The sequence below is a fragment of the Spermophilus citellus genome (genome assembly GCF_964194105.1).
Source record: "Spermophilus citellus genome assembly, chromosome: 6".
NCBI classification, from domain to species: domain Eukaryota; kingdom Metazoa; phylum Chordata; class Mammalia; order Rodentia; family Sciuridae; genus Spermophilus; species Spermophilus citellus.
In genome coordinates, this window is record NC_138187.1 from 128,653,224 (window position 1) to 128,672,945 (window position 19,722).

The 19,722-nt window shown below is 39.2% G+C and overlaps 1 protein-coding gene across 4 annotated transcripts in view; it reads right to left on the bottom strand.

The window, feature by feature from the left end:
• The window catches only part of CD46 (CD46 molecule), a 44,274-nt gene extending 28,739 nt beyond the window's left edge, over window positions 1–15,535 (bottom strand). The window contains exons 1-5 of one of the 4 annotated variants that reach the window (XM_081297002.1): window positions 14,959–15,535; window positions 4,714–4,902; window positions 4,294–4,396; window positions 2,534–2,619; window positions 1,480–1,677 (exon numbers count right to left, since the gene is read on the bottom strand). In XM_081297002.1, the coding sequence (XP_081153128.1) occupies window positions 1,480–1,677; window positions 2,534–2,619; window positions 4,294–4,396; window positions 4,714–4,902; window positions 14,959–15,079 (697 nt within the window). In that variant the 5' untranslated portion in view covers window positions 15,080–15,535. The remainder of the gene's footprint in view (window positions 1–1,479; window positions 1,678–2,533; window positions 2,620–4,293; window positions 4,397–4,713; window positions 4,903–14,958) is intronic. The other 3 variants (XM_081297003.1, XM_081297001.1, XM_081297004.1) reach the window with 3 other exon arrangements.
• Between the last annotated feature and the right edge of the window lie 4,187 nt (window positions 15,536–19,722).

Below are 19,722 nucleotides of genomic sequence, written 5' to 3' on the forward strand. Positions count from 1 at the left end.
AGATATGATGATTCAGGTTTATGTCCATTTTAGGGTGAGTTTTGGTATTTCATATCTTTCAAAATATTTGCTGATTTAAGATATTACATTTAAGGGCACAAAGTTTGAAAAGAGTGTAATGTTCCCTTATCCTCCTTTAAATATCTGCAGGATATTTAATGATATTCCTTTTTTCATTCTTGATATCAGTAATTCAAGTGTTTTTTTTTTTTTGTTGTTTTTGTTTTTTTTTTTTTTTTTTGCTACTGGGAATTGAACACAGGGCACCTTACTGCTAAGCCACATCTTTGGCCCTTTTTTATTTTTCATTTTGAGACAAGGTCTTGCTCAGTTGCTGACGCTGGCCTCGAACTTGGGATCCTCCTACCTCCTGAGTAGCTGGGATTACAGGCTAGATGACTGATTTGGGGCTTTTCCTTTTTTTTTCTAACAGAAGGATTTCATGCTATAAATTTCCTTCTAAGCAGTGCTTTAGCCAAATCTCACAAATTTTGCTACTCTCATATGCTATGTTTTCATTTTATTCAATCCAAAACACTTTCTAATTTTCCTCCTGACTTCTTTTACTCCTAAGTTTTTAGAAATGTCTTGCAACATTTTCAATTATTTGGGCATTTCCTTGATGTCTTTGTTACTGATTTCTACTTTCATTCCATTGTGATCAGAGTTGAATGATGTCAGTTTTTTTGATATTTGCTAAAAATTGTCTTATTGCCTACACTGTGTTCTATCTTAGAGATGTTGTATGTGCACTTGAAAAGAGTACATATTTTGCTGCTGATAGTCAGTGGTTCCTGTCTTTTAAAGGGCAAATCCCCTCCAATGTCTCCATGCTTATAGTCACTTTCCAGTGACTTGGAATATTTGAAGATTTTTAATAATACATTTTGTCCAAAGTTTATCATTCTTTTTTTAAAAAAAATTTTAATTATACATGGACACAATATCTTTATTTTCTTTATTTATTTTATGTGCTGAGGATCAAACCCAGTGTCTCTCACATGTGAGGCGAGAGCTCTACCACTGAGCCATAATACCAGCCCCCAGAGTTTATCATTCTTATCTGTGAGAGGGTTACTCCATTACAGTCTTCTTTGTACTGCCATTACCTGTAGCCAGAACTCTTAAATTTCTTGCAGTGTAACACTTTCTTATTTTCTTGTGTTCAGTTTGTTGAAATTTTTTGTTCTTTCAAACAAAAACATACTAATTCATACACACATACATGGAAGTGCGCACACACTCACAGACACACACAGAGTCATTCACAATGTATAAAACGGAGTGAAAGAATATGCTGGGATAAGGGATAGGAATCTCTAGATCTAGAGTTATTTTTTAGGCTCCACCTGACCTACATTAAATTAGAAACCAATTTTTCTAGAGGAAGGCACACATGTGCCTGTTTTGTTATATGTAGTTAAAACTATTTATAAAATATTTCTACAAGAATGACAATGAAGCAGGATAGATCATTACCTATACACTGAGGAGGACTGCTACTCCATACTCCGTTGCCAGCACAGTAAAGCTCTTTTTCTCCCACAAGTGAAAGTTCTTCTCCTGCAGGTTTTTTATTACAACTGTAAGTTACTGCTTCCATATACTCAAATACTTCTATGTCACTAAAGGAGTATTTCCCATCTTTGATTTTTGGAGGTGGTGCACACAAAATCTCTTCATAAAGGGGGTTAAAAAAAAGAAGAAGAATAAGAAATGAAAGGTAAAAGGAAAATTGAAAAATTAAGACAACATTAGTAAAGCTCTATGAATTACCTTCAATAAATTCATCAACATGGAATTTCTTTTTCTCCCCCCAGTATAGGATTTCTATAAAGCTAGTTGTGAATTGAATATCCATCTAGAAGAGGGTTTCTTTGAGAAGATGCATTATCTCAGGTTCAAGCCATTAACATAGAAAGAACTTCCAGAACAAAACTCATTTTAAGTTACAGAATACTACAAATATTTGCAAGGCCACACTAAGTTTTGTCCTAGTCATCTTAAGAGATGCCGACAATGTGTTGAGAAAATTTGCCTGTGATTAAAAATAAAACTGAGGGCTAATTGAGAAATGCTTTATAAACATGTTCATTCTCTAAATTGGTGGTTTGCAATAATACCCACACATTTTCAGTTTTTAACTCTCCTCCTCACAGTTTTTTTGCAGAGGCTACGAAGCTTGGTAACACAACAGACCAACTCCAAATGTCTTCCTTTAAGCCAGATAAAGGAAGAGACTTGTAAAAATGTAAAGCAATGTCACTATTCTACTATTCTTTTGTTTTGGAAAATTTTCACTAAAAATGTTACATAGGTTAACATGTATCAAGTTTATTGTCCTTAAAATGGGTTAGTAAATAAGAATTTTTAAAGCTTCTCCATTTTCATTCCATCATGATCAATATTAATAGGATGTATATCCCACATCAAGAAAATCTCTTTGGGCTACACATTCATCTAAAGGCATAAATGTGTCCAAGACCAAAATGTTTGAGAACTGCCAATCTAAATTAAAAAAAAAATTACTTACTTTCACATTGTGGGACTTTACCATCCCAGTGTGGGTTTTCTCCCTTAAGCACACAATTTATGATTGCTTTACCAATTATGTAATAACTAAATGAGAAAAGAAAAAGTTAATGTTTTCTTTGGCAGTCAACAAGATGCACATAATAATGAAGGCAACTTCTAGATAGTTGTTTTCTTACATTGAAGTAGTGTGAGGGAAAGATACACCAAAGTGCTAAATAAGTCTGCAATTTAATCAAATGAAGAGTTTCTCCCCGCGAACACACATTGTCCAACAGCAACATCGTCTAAATAAATCTGTTGTTGTAAGTCTCTTGATGTGGTCACATTACACATTGATTCTTATGCCTTTACTCACACATTCTGCTTAGTGAGGCCAGTGCTCAAGGAAAGGAGCCTTCCTAGAACTGAACTACCTGGGTTTCCGTCCCTGCTCCATGGCTGACCAGCCACTTGAGCTTTGGGCAAGCCACTTACAGTTTCTCTTGTTCAGTTTCCTCATTAGTTAAAAGAGCATCCAAGTACACACCCCATGGGTTTGTTTAAAGAATCAGATGAGTTAGTACCTGGCACACAGTAAGTGCTAGCTGAGTGTTAGCTGTTATTAATATTTAGATCAGAATGTATTTCTAGGAATAGCTCTAGAAGACTCCTACTCAATGAAATCTTCTCTGATGATTGAGATTCACAGGCATCTCTCTTCCTCCTGCATTCTCACTGTCATTATGCATTATTCTACTTACATGGTACTGCTCATTTACTATTTTGCTTTGATAACTTTCTGTATATATTGTGTTTCTTTATAAGGCTACAACTTCATTGGTTAGGGCCTATGCTTCAGTTTTCTCAAAAGTGCTGAGAAAGCTCACTAAACATAACTATCAACTGAATAAGCCAATATTTTTATTGATCAAATTAAAAAATAGCAAAACTGCTTGTCGATAGTCACAGCTCACTTTCCCCACAAGAATCACTTATTTTTAATAAATATAGTGTATTACTGAATCTCTAAATCCACATTTTTTCATAAATGCCCAATATCCCCAACTTACATCACTACAAAAGAGCCTTGAGAACAAAGGCTATTATTGAGTGGTCAGTGTCTCCTTCTGAGATGCTTTAGTTCTTTATATATATATATATATATATATATATATATATATATTTTTTTTTTTTTTTTTACTGTGGATGAACATAGTGCCTTTATTTTATTTATTTGATTGTGGTGCTGAGGATTGAACCCAGTGCCTCATGCATGCTAGGCAAGTGCTCTACCACTGAGCTCCAGCTCCAGCTGCTGGGATATTTCAATTCTTTGTAGCAGTCTCAAAAATAAGGTTTTCCATCTGAACGATCTTGACCAGGTCAATTTTGATCTGGTTAACACCTTACAAAGATCTCTGGACAGAGGAATGTCTTTGGTTGGCTATTCTACTTCCCATTTCTGGGAGTGCTACTTCAGCTTTTACAAATTGGCAAGCACTTAGTTGTGAAGAACCAAGCCACTATGAGTATGCTATTCCTAACATTTATATAGACTTATTATTAAGTACGGCAAATAGTATACAGTTTTGCTTTCTTCAACTTCAGTTTATTTATTACACATATTTCCTGTCTCTACTAAAGTACCCAAGGACTGTTTGGCTAGAGGTAGAACTTCACCCAGAAAGCAAACTTAAACAAAGTTTATGTGAATGCTTAAGAAGAGAAGGAAAAAAGCATCAGTAACATTGACCTTATTTCCTGTAAGGAGCAACTTACCCACTAGAACAAGAAAAATGAACTTGAGCACCCCACTGGTGAGTTCCATTTGGGTAATCGGCTTTGCCAAATTTAGGAGCACCTAAATATGGACATTTTCTTTCTAAAAGAAAATAATTGTGAAATTTTAAAATTCAGTTTCAAAACATACTTGAATCAAAGTCAAAACTCAGCTTTGCTCTTTGAATTTATGGAATATTATTTTCTTTAACTACTGTATCGCAAGGGCAATGTAAGATTCACAGTTACACAGGCAACCAAAAAAAAGACTCCCTAAAAATTTCTCAAATCCTGCAAAACCACACTTAATCCAAAGTCTTGTTTCATGTGAGAAAATCATCATTGCAATCGTGGCATATGCTCCCTAAAATGTGGGGAAATCTCTAGAGCAAGCAAAACGATAAGGTTGTATTTACTTACTCATACAGGCATCATCTGAAATAGGCACCCAGGTATGATTCGGCTCACAAGTAGCAATCGTGAGAAACCCCAATACTTGGTCATATCCTTTTTTACACCTATAAGTTACTTCTTCTCCAACCTCATAATAGGGTTTAGGTTTGCCAACAAGCTCCAAAGCTTGAAATGGTGGTGGCAGTACACAGGCATCTAGGAATAATGGAAGAAGAACATGAAGATGAAGCAGCAATTCAGCTTTCACCAGCCAGAGACTGTGGTTTGGCAACAAGGAGCACACAGAAAATGGAAACGTCCTTGGAAAGATTCCAAATGACTGTTGAATGCTTTACTCAAGAAGTGCTGCTCATGGAAGATGCCCCTTATTTTGCATAACATTCAATTAGCTTTTGGCTTACTTCAGAATAAACCAAATTTGTTCTCAACCTCAAACTGAAGAGATACTATCAATGTTTTTGATCTTAAAAAAAGATATATGTGTGTGTGTGTTTCCCCATTTTCTTGTAAACTCATTTCAAAATTAACCTTTCCCCTAAGAAGTCATCTCTAGTATACAGCACTCTGCTTAGATTACGCTTCCATAATCTGAAACATTAATTTATGACAGCTTGTCATTTCAGGCTCAATCTTTCCTTAGAAGGCATGTCTCCAAGGTCAGGAACCATGTCTTCTTTTCCTGCTATACTCTGTCCCCAGTGTGGGCTCAAGAAATACTGTGGTAAGAGGTGATTATTAAATAAGCTTTGTAGATTTTCATAGATCAACATAAATAGGACCAAAGTATTTCAAAATACATAACTTCACTCCATGTGCTTCATGTAAGTGAACTAAACTTCTAATAGGTAAATAAATGCTATGTAAAGATAAAAGGTTACCACTTTGGATGGCATTTCATAAACTGCCCCCGTCTTGCTCTCTTGAGTACTGAACACTATTTAAATCTTCCTTCATCAATCATTGCACCACACACTCCCTTGGGAGCCTGAGGTAGCTGTGGTGCTGTGTATCCTACCCATCTCACAAGGAAAGAACATTGCTGTCCTTCTAGAAGATTCTACTTTCCTTTTTGTCTTTTGTTGTTTTTGTAGTTTTCTCCCTGGAACACCGACACTCCACCAATTCATCTTCCTTGAACTATCTGAGCATTTATAAACCTAGCAATAGTTACAAAAGATACAATGAAGGAGACAATAAGTGGAGGCTGAACTTGTTCAAAAAATGCAAAAGCTTCTCCTGTGAGGTACGGATCTAAGAAGACAGGTCTGTTTTGACCCAGAGGAGCCTTGTCTTTCTTATTCCCTGGATCTCACTCATACTTCAGATGTAAAGACGGGTCAAGAAAATTCTAAATGATAGAAATGTTCCTCTCATGTCATATTCTAAAATTCTCTCTCTCTACACCTAGTCCAACATAATGTTTACATTGTGTTCTGCAATCCACCTAGGGGCCACCACCTGGTTTTAATATCTGAACATTCCTCATCAACTGCCTAAAACAATAGCAAAAAGCAATTGTAATGAAAAGTAATGAAAAGCATCATTTAAAAAGACACAAGATAGAGTTGAATTTTATTACCAATAGTAAATTTACTGAATATCCTGAGCCACAAATTTTCATTTTACAATAGGAGAAAAGGGGCGAGGCTAGAAACACTACCCGATTCTGTCCTAGATACAGATGCTTTAACACCATTTTAGACTTTAGAACCACCAGGACAGAAATCAAGTAACAGCATGCCATTTACAAAATTATACGAGTATCTTTTGCTTTATGCATTCAATTTTAGTAACTGGCTTGAAAACAGAGGATTCTTAACTTGAGTTTCAATGTGGTGCTTTATAAGATATGTCAATTAGATGGTCTAGTCTATTCAACTGTCATGAAGTTTCCTTCTCCCTAACATCCATCAAGAAAGATATGCTTGGGCTGAGGATGTGGCTCAAGCGGTAACGCGCTCGCCTGGCATGCGCGGGGCGCTGGGTTTGATCCTCAGCACCACATAAAATAAAGATGTTGTGTCCACCGAAAACTGAAAAATAAGTATGAAAAAAAATTCTCTCTCTCTGTCTCTCTCTCCCCTCTCTCTCTCTCTCTCTCTTAAAAAAAAAAGATATGCTTTCAACAGTGTGCAGAATCAAAATTTTTAGTTTGGTAACCAGTACATTCCAAGCTTTATACACTGTAATAATTAAGTCTAATACCACACTATTGTTTAATTGAATTTGTTCTCTTGCTCAAAACATTAAATTTTTTTTCCTATCGAGATTTTCAAGCTAACCATTCCCAGCTGCAGTATCTTGATTAATTTTTTCCTAGATAGTTTACAATGTTATTAAATTTAAGTGGCAATGCCGAACTGTAACAGATGCCATTATATGATAGGCTGTCCCAGGTGAGTTTCAGTATAAAGTGAATTAGTTCTCTATACTAGATCCACTGAACTGTTCACCTTCTCCACACTGACACCTGCTTGCAAAAATGAACTCTCAGACAAATGTGCACATTCACACCACCACCCAGACACCACCAGAAATTCCTGGTTTCTCACCACAAATGGAACTGCAATGAAACCTGACCATCTTGCGCCTTCTCCTGCTGTTCTCACAAGCAGTTTTTAAACTGTCTTTGCTTCCTCAAAATGCAGACTGTGACTTCTATATCTTCTAAATTTTATTCCTCATTTCCCATTCATTTCTAGGCCCACAAAAATCACTGTTAATCACTTTCAAAGTCGTTAACTGGCCTCTTCCTCATTAAGTTCATACTAACAGTCTTTTCCTCATGAGTTTCATTACCCTTTGGGTGATACTAGAGATTTGGGTCCCCCCTGACTTCAGTGCTGTCTTCTGCTCTAGAATGATCGGATCGGTCTCTCTCTTCTCTCTTCTCTTCCTCCCCGGCTATGTACCCCTCCTTGGCTTCCTAGAGAATACACCACCCTGAGTTTCAGTTTTTCCTCTGCTGTTTGAGGATCTCCTGTTTCTTCATTCTGCAGGACCCCTCTCCTGACTTCATTACTGGTGATAACCAGCAGCCTTCCAGGCCCCTGTTTCTATCCTTGGTCTCTAGCTGCCAAGCCTATATATTCATTGCCTCCCCCACACGGTTCCTCTTGGAAATGAGTCACACCATTGCACCTAACACAGCAAAGCTTGAGTGTGGTCACTTTTGATTTCTCATATTTTCACATATCCAGCAAACAAGTTCTGTTTCCACAGCTGAAATGCTCTATTCCTTTACTTCTTATTCAAGCTCCCAGGATTTCTCATCTGAATGGCTGCAAGAGTTTCTCTTTACCTATCTTGTCACCTTTCATTGAACTGATTTTTTTCACATTGCTAATAAAGTAATATTTATGTGATGCATTAATCGACATTCTTCCAAGACAGATAGGGACAAATTAAAGTCCCTCACTATAGAACCCTGCTCACCCTGGCAAACTACTCTCAAGCCATTCTCAGTTACTTGGAGGCCCATAAAGGTGTGCTTTCCAACCCTTTAGGTCTTCATGCATCATTTGATTTCAGTTTTGACCAGCAAGAATGCCTTTCTCCCACCTCCCACATCCTATCCTCCCAGCCTCATCTTAGATGACTCTTCTTCCTTGAAGCATCTTGATATCTCTCCATCAAAAAAATCATTTTGCCATCCCAGCGACTTTGAGGCTGAGGCAGAAGGATAGCAAGTTTCAGGCTAGCCTGGGCAACTTAGTGAGACCCTGTTTCAGAATAAAAAGAAAAAGGGCTGGGATGTAGCTCAGTGGGAGAGCTCTTGCCTAGCATGTGGGAAGCCCTAGGACCAAAAACAAATAAACAAAAATCTCTCAAATAAACACAAATAAAAGTCGGGGTTAAGTGCCCTTATGATGCCCCAATTTACTCCTTTCACAGATGTTTTCATATTGTGCTTACTGGTTGTTTACTCCCTTTTGATGTCTAGTACCTAGTACCAGAGCTGCATGAGTACTGCTATCAGATCTATATGCACTTAAATCAAAACTCAAATTCTTCACTCTTCAGCCAACTTGCTTTGGTGAAATCTGAAAATCATAATTTTTTTGTTTGCTGTTTTTATGCCAGTCTTCAAAATTTTTTCCTTAGTTATAAACATTTCTCTTTAATAGAGGTTTATTTCTTTCATGTCAAAATTTTATACTGTATTAGTTTATTATGGATCCAGTCTCCATTACTGCTATTATTAGAAATGGCATTTTAACATCATCAAAGGTGAACTCCAAATATGGTGAGTTACATTTTTTTCAAAAGTTACAGTTATATAACAACACACCAGAACCTGTTTCTTAGAACAATACCGATGACGATAAAACAATTCAGAAATGGCCAGTATTAACACTACCTGTGCCATGCATTGTTTTTTAGCTAACTTCATATTCCTAATCATCCTATGAGATTGATACCATTTCCCCCTTAAGATGAGCAAACTAAGGCATCATAAAGTGAAGTAACTTGCTCAAAAATATATTCCTAGCCAGGCACAGTGGCACACACTTATAATCCCAGTGTCTCAGAAGACTGAGGCAGGAGGATCACAAGTTCAAAGCAGCCTCATCAACTGTGAGGCTCTAAGCAACTCAGTGAGACCCTGTCTCTAAATAAAATACAAATTAGGGCTGGGGATGTGGCTCAATGGTTGAGTACCCACGAGTTCAATCCTCAGTACCCGCCCTCTCAAAAAAAAGAATACATTCCTAGTATTCCTAGACAGATCCAGGATTCAAGCCAGGTAGCCTGATTGCCAGAACACACCCATGAACCATTACCAATCTGCTTCCCATTCCCATCTCCCATCTGGAACCCCCACATGCTGACACCATCTTAACACTATCTATAATATAGTGCTCAAGAAATTGTCTTCTCCTGTGCCTGGGGAAATTAATGCAACCCTAGATTAGATTCATGCTGTTCTAAGTTGAATAAAAGAGCTCACATTGCCCTTTAGGGTAATTACACCAGAGTCTGAATTTGCAATGGTGATGATTTATTCCTAATTAGCCTGTTGCCTCTCACAGATACTCTGTTTTCCAGATTTCTCCCTTTATCTTGCCTCCTTTGCCCAACATTGAGCAGCTTGGCAGTCCAGCTGCATCACATCTGAACACCTTTGCTTCTGCACCTTGGCTCCAGACATCCTTCCTCCTAGGTTGGCCGCAACTCCTTTTCAACTCTTATCTTTCTAGACTTAAGTCACCCACGGCTTCCTCTAGGAAACTTTTTCTGTCTCCTCCTGGGAAGTAGTAACTGGCTGCCTTCCTCTAGACTCTCCCGTATATGGATCTCTCTCAGGTAACTAGCACATGCTCTTGTTTGTAACAGCATGAATAGCTGTATTCATCCATAGGGTCACAACATCCAGCGCATGTCCTTCAAAGTAGCAGTTAAAAAAAAAAAAAAAAGGTTAGTCATAGTAGCACTGCTACCAGAAACAAAACAATGATCAATAATATGCTGGAACACGTTTATTATTGAAAATAATCATGTTAAAGTTTTATGCACTGGAGAACAGAGAATTGGCCATTTCTTTTGTTGTCTGTCTCCCAGTTTTCTGCCCCATCTCCTAGCTGATGACCAGATGAACACTGCTCCTTTAGCACTGTAGCATGCAGGGTAGGAAAACCAAGAAACTGCCAGACAAATACTATTGCTGTTACTAATTGTAAAGAAGAAAAATGCCTAAAATAGGCAGATGAGACCATGCATCACAGGAGATTGTGGGTTTTCTCTGTAAAAGCAGCTTCACTTCTAGAGGAAGGAGACTGGTCCCCCATTTTTTTTTTCTTTCTGAAATTGCACAAATGCTCCCTTCTGCAATCTCTCCCATTTGACAGCCACCTTTGAGGTGTTAGGACTCCCATGCACATCACTATCTAATTATAAATGTTTCTCCTCATGAAAGAGTGAGCTGCTCCCTAAATGATAACTCATTTTACCCACTTCTTCTCCCTGCCCAGCAGTGAGCTCCCTGTTCATCAATCTTGACTTTACCTGGCAACCATACACTTAACCTTGTTTTTCCAAGTTTCAGTGTTGTTACCTTTCCTGTTACACTCTATTCATTTTACTTATTCATTTTCCTGTATTTCAAATAGCTTCCATCATTTCCTTAAACTTCTAATTTAAAGCCTATTCCAAAAAGTATTCTTAAAAAAATAATTCCTTTTGTTTTCTATCATCACTATGCTTGATTCTCCTCTCTCCCTTTTGAAATGAACTTTTTAGCGATCAATAAGAAGCAAGACTGGAGTATTAGGAGCCCTGGAGAGCCTATATATAGGGGAAGGCAGGTCCTTTCTGACCCTCAGCTGCCCCTGTCCTAGCTCCACAGAAAGACCAGCCCACGGATGGTTCTTTAAAGAACTATTCTCCTGCAGGCAGGAGGAATTTTTCTTGTGCACTTAAATCCTCACCAAATAGGAAACTTAGGGTTTTATTTTTTTTTTAGTACTTCGTGTTTATATAAGAATGTTGATATTGAATCAAAAAATTGGCCATTTGGAACAACAAATGTGATAAGACAGATAACATCTCTCTGCCTTCTAATGGGAGAGGGAGAGAGAATAGAAAATTTTAGAAGGGTGATTACAATTTAGCATTTGCGCTGGTGTGTGTGTACCAGAAACACGGTAGTCAGGGGAGGTCTCTCTGAGGGGTGTTAACAGTCCAGCTGAGTTTGCAGGATAAGACACAGCCTTAGATTATACAGTGAAGACCTTTGGCCTATTTGATGAGCAGAATTGTCACCTTCCCTCTAGTCACTTGTTAAATGCAGGGAAGCATGCTCCTTTCCTCTAGAGCACTCCAGTTGGTTTGTAATCTATGCATTAGTATTATTCATTGGTTAATATCTGTTACTTCCAATACATCTTAGCAGATATTCATAGATTGCCTACTATGTGTCTGTCACTGGGGATATAACAGTAAAATAAAGTCCCTGCTTTGTGCAGTTATATATGTGTAAACAATTAATGAAAGAAGGACCATGACAATAGGCATGGCCTATTATTGTCTACCAGTATAACCTCAGGACCAGCACAGGACTTGGAACCAACCTAGAAGTCAAATATTGTTCAATGAATGCTGCTAAGTAAAGAAATGCAGCATACAAACTGTATATGTAATAGGATCCTACATAGAACATGGGTATAGAAACACACAAAGTGCATTAAAAAACAAGAGATACAAAAAATGGTTAATTTTGTGTAAACTTTATAAACAATAATCATATACCTCTCTGCCCCACCCCTCCCTCTATATATACACCAGGGATTGAATCTAGGGATGCTTAACCATTGAGCCATACCTCCCAACCTTTTTTAAATTTTTTGAGTCAGGACCTTACTAAATTGCTTAGGCCTCCATCACTAAATTACTGAGGCTGGCCTTGAATTAGTGATCCTCTTGCCTCAATCTCTCCAGTGGTGGGGATTATTATAAGTGTGCCACTGCACCTGGCAAGCATATATTTTGAAAAAAGTATTTATTCCATTCAATGAAAGGCGCAACAAACAGTGGAATGGGCCTTCAGCTTTAGTTACTGAGCTGTTGGTGAGGATACTAATTTCCCACTAGGTTTGGCTAGTGATGTTTGTAGACTGCTCCTCTGAACCATGACCCTATAAGGGAAACAATCACCCCATCCCCCCCAAAAATTAAGTTATAATATCTAATACGATCTGTATTGGTTGGGAACAGGAAGATAACTCCATAGATAAAAACCAAAACATCTGGGGCTGGGGTTGTGTGAGGCACTGTTATGGGGAGACACCTCAGAAAGCACTCTAAGTCTGAATTCCAAATCAAAAGAGAGCTTTATTTACCTGGCCAGGGACTGTCACTCACCACAGAGACTCAAGCTCTGTGGGAGGACAGCAGCTTCCTGGTCCATCCAAAGAGAATAGAAGCACAAAAACCACAACTCAGTGACTTGCTTATCGTCATGTAAGCTAGCCAATCATAGAAATTAAAATATTGATAAGTGGAACCTGTGGGCTCTAGGCAGGACTGGAATTTTCCAGCCAGCAAGCAAGTGTTAAACAGAAGCTAAAATAGCATTATCTTTGCAGTTCAGTTGACCACAGTCCTGGGTTCAAGCAGGTGCTAAACAGTCACATAAGTGAATTTGGGCGGGGGTCAGCAGGGTGAGAATCGAGTTCAAAGTCATGTGGACCCACAAGGGCTTTCAAACCCAGGATGTAGCTCACTGTGACCACCACTGCATCCTGAGTAGGGTACAATTTGTAGGGTACAAAGTACAGAAAGACAATTTTTTAAAATAAGAAAACCGCTTTCATTTCAGTTTCTCAGAAACGGCTCTTGTAACAGTTTTAATAGAAGGCAGCAAAATGGAGTCTTAGGGCTGCCTATGCCAGTTCTTGCTTTATAATTGTCTTATTTCAGTTATCAAAATCTTATACCTATAATCTGTATTTTTTACTAATCTATAACCTATTACTTACACTCTTATTGATTGTATTTATCAGTTCACACCACAACAAACTAGTGATAAAACATCCTGTGATGCTTCCTCTTCTCAGAAAACTCTTTAAATTAAGACAAAAAAAAAAAAAAAAACATTTAAGGGTGTACAAAATGAAGTGGACTGACTTTGACTCATAATGAGACTGAGACCAACAGTGAGACACACAACAGACAAGGCACCATAAACAAACCTAACTGACCAGAGATTTAGATAGGGTTTTTTTTTTAATATTTATTTTTTAGGTGTAGATGGACACAACACAATGCCTTTATTTTTATATGGTGCTGAGGATCAAACCCTGGTCCTGCCCGTGCTAGGCTAACGGTCTACCGCTGAGCCACAATCCCAGCCCCTAGATAGGGTTTTTAACCCCAGATGGGCCAGTGAGGGACATCTGGATGGACACTGCCCTGGACCGGGAAGTATGTGCTGTGTCCAGCCTTCCCTGATGTCCCCGGACTGTGGATCCACACAAACCAAGTTTTAAGTTTCAAGCTTACCCTTCCCTGGAGAACTAAGTGCTCTCAAATAGGCAGTTTGCAGGTTTGGCAAGAGCCGATGAGGAGAGGACCGGGGGCTGAGGAGTTCTCCTCAGAGGCCTTCCCCAGGTTGTCTCCAGCCCACTGGGTCTCCTGGGTATTTCTGAATGTTGTCCCATTTATGGGACAAGAAATAAATATCTCTTCTTTTCCCGGCCAGGACACCAAATGTTACGGGGAGACACTTCAAAAAGCACTCTAAGTCCGAATTTTAAATCAAAAGAAGAGAGCTTTATTTACCTGGCCAGGGATTGTCCTCCCACAGAGCTTGAGTCTCTGCAGTAGGTGACAGTCCCTGGCCAGGTAAAGAAAGCTCTCTTTTAATTTAAAATTCGGACTTAAGAGTGCTTTCTGAGGTGTCTCCCCTTAACAGCACTGGGTTCGATCCTCAGCACCACATTAAATAAATAAGTAAGTAAAAGTATTGTGTCCATCTACAACTAAAAAAGAAAAAGAAATTGAAATAAACATCCACTTGTACACCAAGACCAATTCTGTGTGGGGCAACAAAGAAGCTTCACATGGTGCGCCCTTCCCACCCCTCTAAACTCAGACACTGAGAAATTGCTCTCACCCAGCAAAAGCAGGGCAACCTACCCTCCCCAGAGCCAAACAGTGAGCTTACCTTGGCACGGCAGAGCAGGCCACTTTTGCATAGCACACTGAACAATGGCCCGCCAGGTCTCCTGCCAGGTGTCCCACAGCTCAGCTCCTTTAGGCACCGCAGACGCCCTGCAACTCTTACTGCGGTTACAGCGAGACCCAAAAGAGCAGCCCCTTTCTCCAAGGCACTTACCTGTGCAGGGAACACCGGGCAAACTCTAACCACCCCCGCACAGCACGGACCCTAGCCACACCTCCTTGCACCTGAGCATTCTATATGCCTCACCTGGAGCTCCCTTGCGCGCTCCCCATCCAGAATTGGCTCAACCCCGGAAACGAGGCGAGTATTTGCTGGGACCACAGCTAGACCCTGGGCGAACCTCCGCCGCTCCAGCCGCCCGAGCAGGGCTTCACTTCTTGCACAGCAGGGTCGCCACAGTACCCAGCCCGAGTGCGCGTCCTGGAAGCGCTTAACGCACCATCCCTAGGAAAACCCTGGCCGCGTCCTCTACCCCAACCTGGGTCAACCGCAGGTTCACCCAGACCCGCGGCCCCCAAACCAAGCTCCAGCCTCCTTTGTCGAGGTGCGCAACCTCTTCAGGCTCTTACCAGAGAGTGTAAACAGCAGGAATGCCAAAGTCGCTAGAAAGATCCCTAGTAGGCACCGCTGTAAAGTAAAGGAACTCTTTCCGCGGCGGGGAAGCGCCGTGCAGGGCGCGGAAGACACCATCACCTTTCAGAAGATGAACAGGAAAACAGTGCCAGCCAAGCAAGGGGGTCCCTTTTGAGCCCGGTTGTCATACGCAACAATCCCCAAATTCACAAAGTGTGCAGGGCCGCCAGACAAGTGGGCGTGGCTGGGCCAGCGCCCCTGTCGGAAGTGACTGGAGGCGGAGCCACTGCGCCTATCCGGCGACATCAGGGCGGGGTCTCGGCGCGCTTTGCTCCAGGGCCTCTAGGGGACCCGGGGTGCTCCCGGCTGGACCGATACCCGGGTTATCAGCTGCACTCAGCTCCTCCAGAGCCTCACCGCGCTCTGGCTGCGTCCTCTGCAGACCACTCTCCAGGCGCTGGCTGGCAGGAAAGGGTTGGCTCACCGCCGCTTTCGTAAACTGTTTACCACCTCACGGTGGAAGGGTGGAAAGGGAACTAACTGCTGGCTTTGTCATCATTTCCGGCCACTCAGGCCTGAAGAACAAAACACAGCGACCTACAAATAGAAATCCGGAGCTCGGGCGGCGAGTCACTGTGGGGCCAGCACCCCTTGGGACTTATCCTGCTGCTCCTTAGGCTGCCGCACTGCCTGGGCCCTTACTCTGTGTCTGGCATTAATCAGGCATTATTAGGAACAATACTTCGAGTATTCCTTGCTTAAATGTCTGCTGCTAAATTCCCTCAGGGCCTTCTCTTCATTCTCCAAAATCTCACAGGTTTGACCCCAGCACCCTCAATCCCTAAAGTAATTCGTTCTTCCTCCTCTTTCCTTGAGAAAACCCAGGGGAAAGTAAAATATTAAGCATCTCTTTGTTATTAGCATATCGGGACTCTAAGGGACCCTTGTCCTAGAACAACTAAATTATTTTTTTGTTGTTGTTATTGGTACCAGGGATTGAACCCAGGGGCGCTTAACCACTGAGCCACATCCCCAGACTCCCCACCCGACCTTTCTTGATTTGTTTTGTTTTGTTTTAACTTAGACACAGGGTCTCACTGAATTGCTTAGGGCCTTGCTAAGTTCCTGAGGCTGGTTTTAAACTTGTCATCCTCCTGTCTCAGCCTTCGGAGCTGCTGGGATTACAGGAGTGTGCCGCCACGCCTGCTAACATAACTAAATGTTTTATGGGAGACAAAATATACATGCATGAAAAAGGAAAGAACAGGATAAGTGTAAAATTCCTGGAAGGAATGAGTGTGATAGGATTTGGGATGGGTAGGAATTACTTAGGAGAAGAAGATAAAGGGCAAAAATTTTTTGTTGAAATAATCTCTAGCACAATGCTGGAAAATTAAGAATGAGCAAGATTGATCTGAAGGGTCCTGAGAAAACTTGGATGAAAGGTAAAAGAAAAACTAACAGAAGTGGCATTAAAAAAACAAACGAAATTTTCTTCCTCTCAAACTGACAAAGTTTGAATGAACCCATAGGGAGATCAACACTTAACACTTCAGTTTGTTAAGTCTTAAAGGTGACATGACTTTCTTACTCAGAATTTATCCCAAAGAAATCATCAGAGCTGTGAACAACAGTTTATAATTATGGAAAAGTATAAACTCATACGTATCCAGCAAAAGTATTAAAGAATTTTTAGTAGGTGCCTTTATGTGATGAAATTCTAGGTGGCAAACATTGTGAAAGAATATCAATGTGAGAAATTGATGTATTGGTTAATACAAAAGCAGAATATGCCTTTCATAAAAAACAAAAATGACATAATGATACACATAAGAAGAGACAAGGTAGAAATGCATCAAAGGTAACAATAGGTGAAAGGATCATAGGTATTTTATTTTCTTTGTTCAACTTTCTAATTTTTCTATATTGAGCCTATATTACACTTGGAATAAGGTAAAAATAAATTAGCCTTTTAAAAAATTTATTTGAGACAGGGTCCCTCCGTTTGTTACTAAGGCTGACTAAAGAAAAAAAAAATCCAACCTATATCCTATGTGTCAAGATGTGTCAAGGACAGTTTTATGCATAGAATGGTGGGAGTAAAACCTGTATGGCACAGGTTTGAGGTGACAACCGGTGAAGAAAAAAAAAGCTCACGGTACAAACCTCAAATGGTCCTCTGGAATAACAAGAGCTAAGGTATATTTAACACAGTTCTATATCTGAGATGTCCTGAGAACTCTCTGGATTCACCAAGCCATGGAATTTTCTTTTCTTGCCAGAATAACAAAACTTTTAAAATCACACAAGTCACTAAGTCTGGAGGCATTATATAAAATAAATGCCTGAATATTTTGGAATATAAAATCCAGACATTTCTTGGTGGCAATTAAAGGAGGTATAATTAAGGAGACAGTGAATAGGAAACTCAATGAGGCAGGACTTGTTACTTCTGTTAATATTTAACAGTGGTGAGCTATATGACAGTAATGTTCTGTGGCTCAATATCAGAACTTGTTTGTGAAAACAGAAAATTTATTATTGTCTGCAACAATAAAAATTAAGAATTACCTATTTATTTCCAGGCTTGGAAGTAAGATTTATTTTTTTATGAACAAATTAAAAATATAGGAGAAACAATTTAGTTAGTGTTTGTTATTCTAGTTTCAGGTGCAATATTCAAGGATTACAGTTTTATTGAAACTTTGTTTCAGTCAGTAAAAGTTCTATCCCTGGGGTTCTTCAGGCCTTTCTTAATATACTTGAAGACTTCCACACCAATTTTTTAAAAAGCTTATTTTGATTTGACCCAACTGAGCTTCCATTTGAAAAGTCTGGGGTCTTGTTTCCTATCTTTCTGGACAATTTCCAAGAGTCAGGGATAAAGTTTTCTTGTAACATCTCCAGTGCCAAGATTCATAGTAGGTGCTCAATGAATACTTGGTAAATACTGTAGGAAATAAAGGCGTCTTGCTGTCAAATGCATTTAATACCTCTTTGCCAGTTTTCCACTAGAATTAGTTGACCAAATGCTGGGGAAGTTCTGAGAGATTTTGATTTTTAATATTTTAGACACTAGAAAATAAAGTGGGATTTGTCTCTAAATGGAGTGAGGTAATAAACTGCACACAAAATAAACTTTCCTAAATCAGGCATTGCAAGTTTACCTGTAAAGTAGAGCTACTATCCATGCCTTAGCCTTGCCTTGGGGTTGTTTCAGTAACTGAGTTCAAAAGGAAAGTGAACTTCCTGAGGCTCTGACAGGGATAGATGTCAAGACTCAAAGCTTCCAATTAGGAAGTAGGAGATTAAACATGAGTGGTTCCTCCAGCTCCCCCTAAAGATTTTGTCAAACTGTCAAAGACACGAGGAAAGGAGAGAATGGAAGATGTAGGGGTCGGCAGAGGAATAGATAAGGTTAAGGACTATGTACAGATATCCTTTCAGAAGGGTGAGCAGACAGAGTGATAGAAGGATGTCATTAAATGTTTGCCAACCTCTTTTTTAAAATATAAGATATGAGATGATTCTTTGCCTCTTAAATTAGTATATCTACACTATGCTTTTTGGAAGTTGGGGTAAGGTTCATCAGGCCTCTATTTGCACCCGGCAGGCACCTGCCAGTCGGCTGACCTTCATATGCAATTGTGATTTTCGTCTCTCTTACCTGAAAGAGTGTGAGTGTGGTAGGCCATTCCCTCATGGGAATTCTGTAAGCAATCAAGTACAGAAAGAACGGCATTTCTCAGAAGGAACACACATTCACTTCAGTCTACTTTAACTTTTGCAGGCCTTAGAAAAGACAAGTATACTACAAATTATACTCCATAAGTAGATTTGCAAAGATAAATCTTTTATTCTTTTCTCATTTTAATGGTGAAAATTTTATTCAAATGTCATAGATTTAAATGACATTACATCTCATATTTATTCTATTTTTTTAAGTAAACAAAACAAAGAATGCCAGACATTAATAGCTTTGTAGAGTAATTGGCCCAGCTGCTGTTTTAGATGAAAAATGTAAGGCCAGAGGTTAACAGAATTACTTAACAATACAAGTTAGGCAATGAGGCATTTTTCATAGTATATGTAGTATTCCCTATGATAATTGATGTAATAGAAAAAAAAAACCTCATGGCTTTCTTGCAATTAAAAAGTCAGAGTCATCAAAAATTTATTAATCCCATGGCTCACTGGTCCACTCCACTTTAGAAAAAAAAACAACACAGAGAATTGCTTTCTTGGGATGGAAAATAGTAATTCTAAGAAAGGCTAATTCTCATTTAGTTTCTAGTCTTCCTTTGAAATCTACTTCTTCAAATTCTAAGAAATAATAGAGAACTAAAGAGCCAACTGAGCAAACACCCACCATTGAGTATCATTTCGAAAATTTGCAGACTAGTCACACTTGTTTCCTTGGTGACCTGGCCATATGTTATTTGCCCATCTTTTAGTGGGGAGAGTTGGTTGCCATTTTTAATTTTTAAGAACTTCCTAAATAATAAGGCAATTACCCTTTGTGTATGGTATAAGTTGTATGTAGTCAATATAGATAGTTATACTATATATATATATATATATATATATACACACACACACATATATACACACAAACATATACATACACATACACAGATATATATATATATATAGTCAGTGGACTTTGCTTATGCTGGTTTTTTTTTTCAAACTTGCAATATTTTAAGTTGAAATTCAAGTTGGTGTCTCCCTTAATCCCTATATTGGTGTCAAAGTAAATG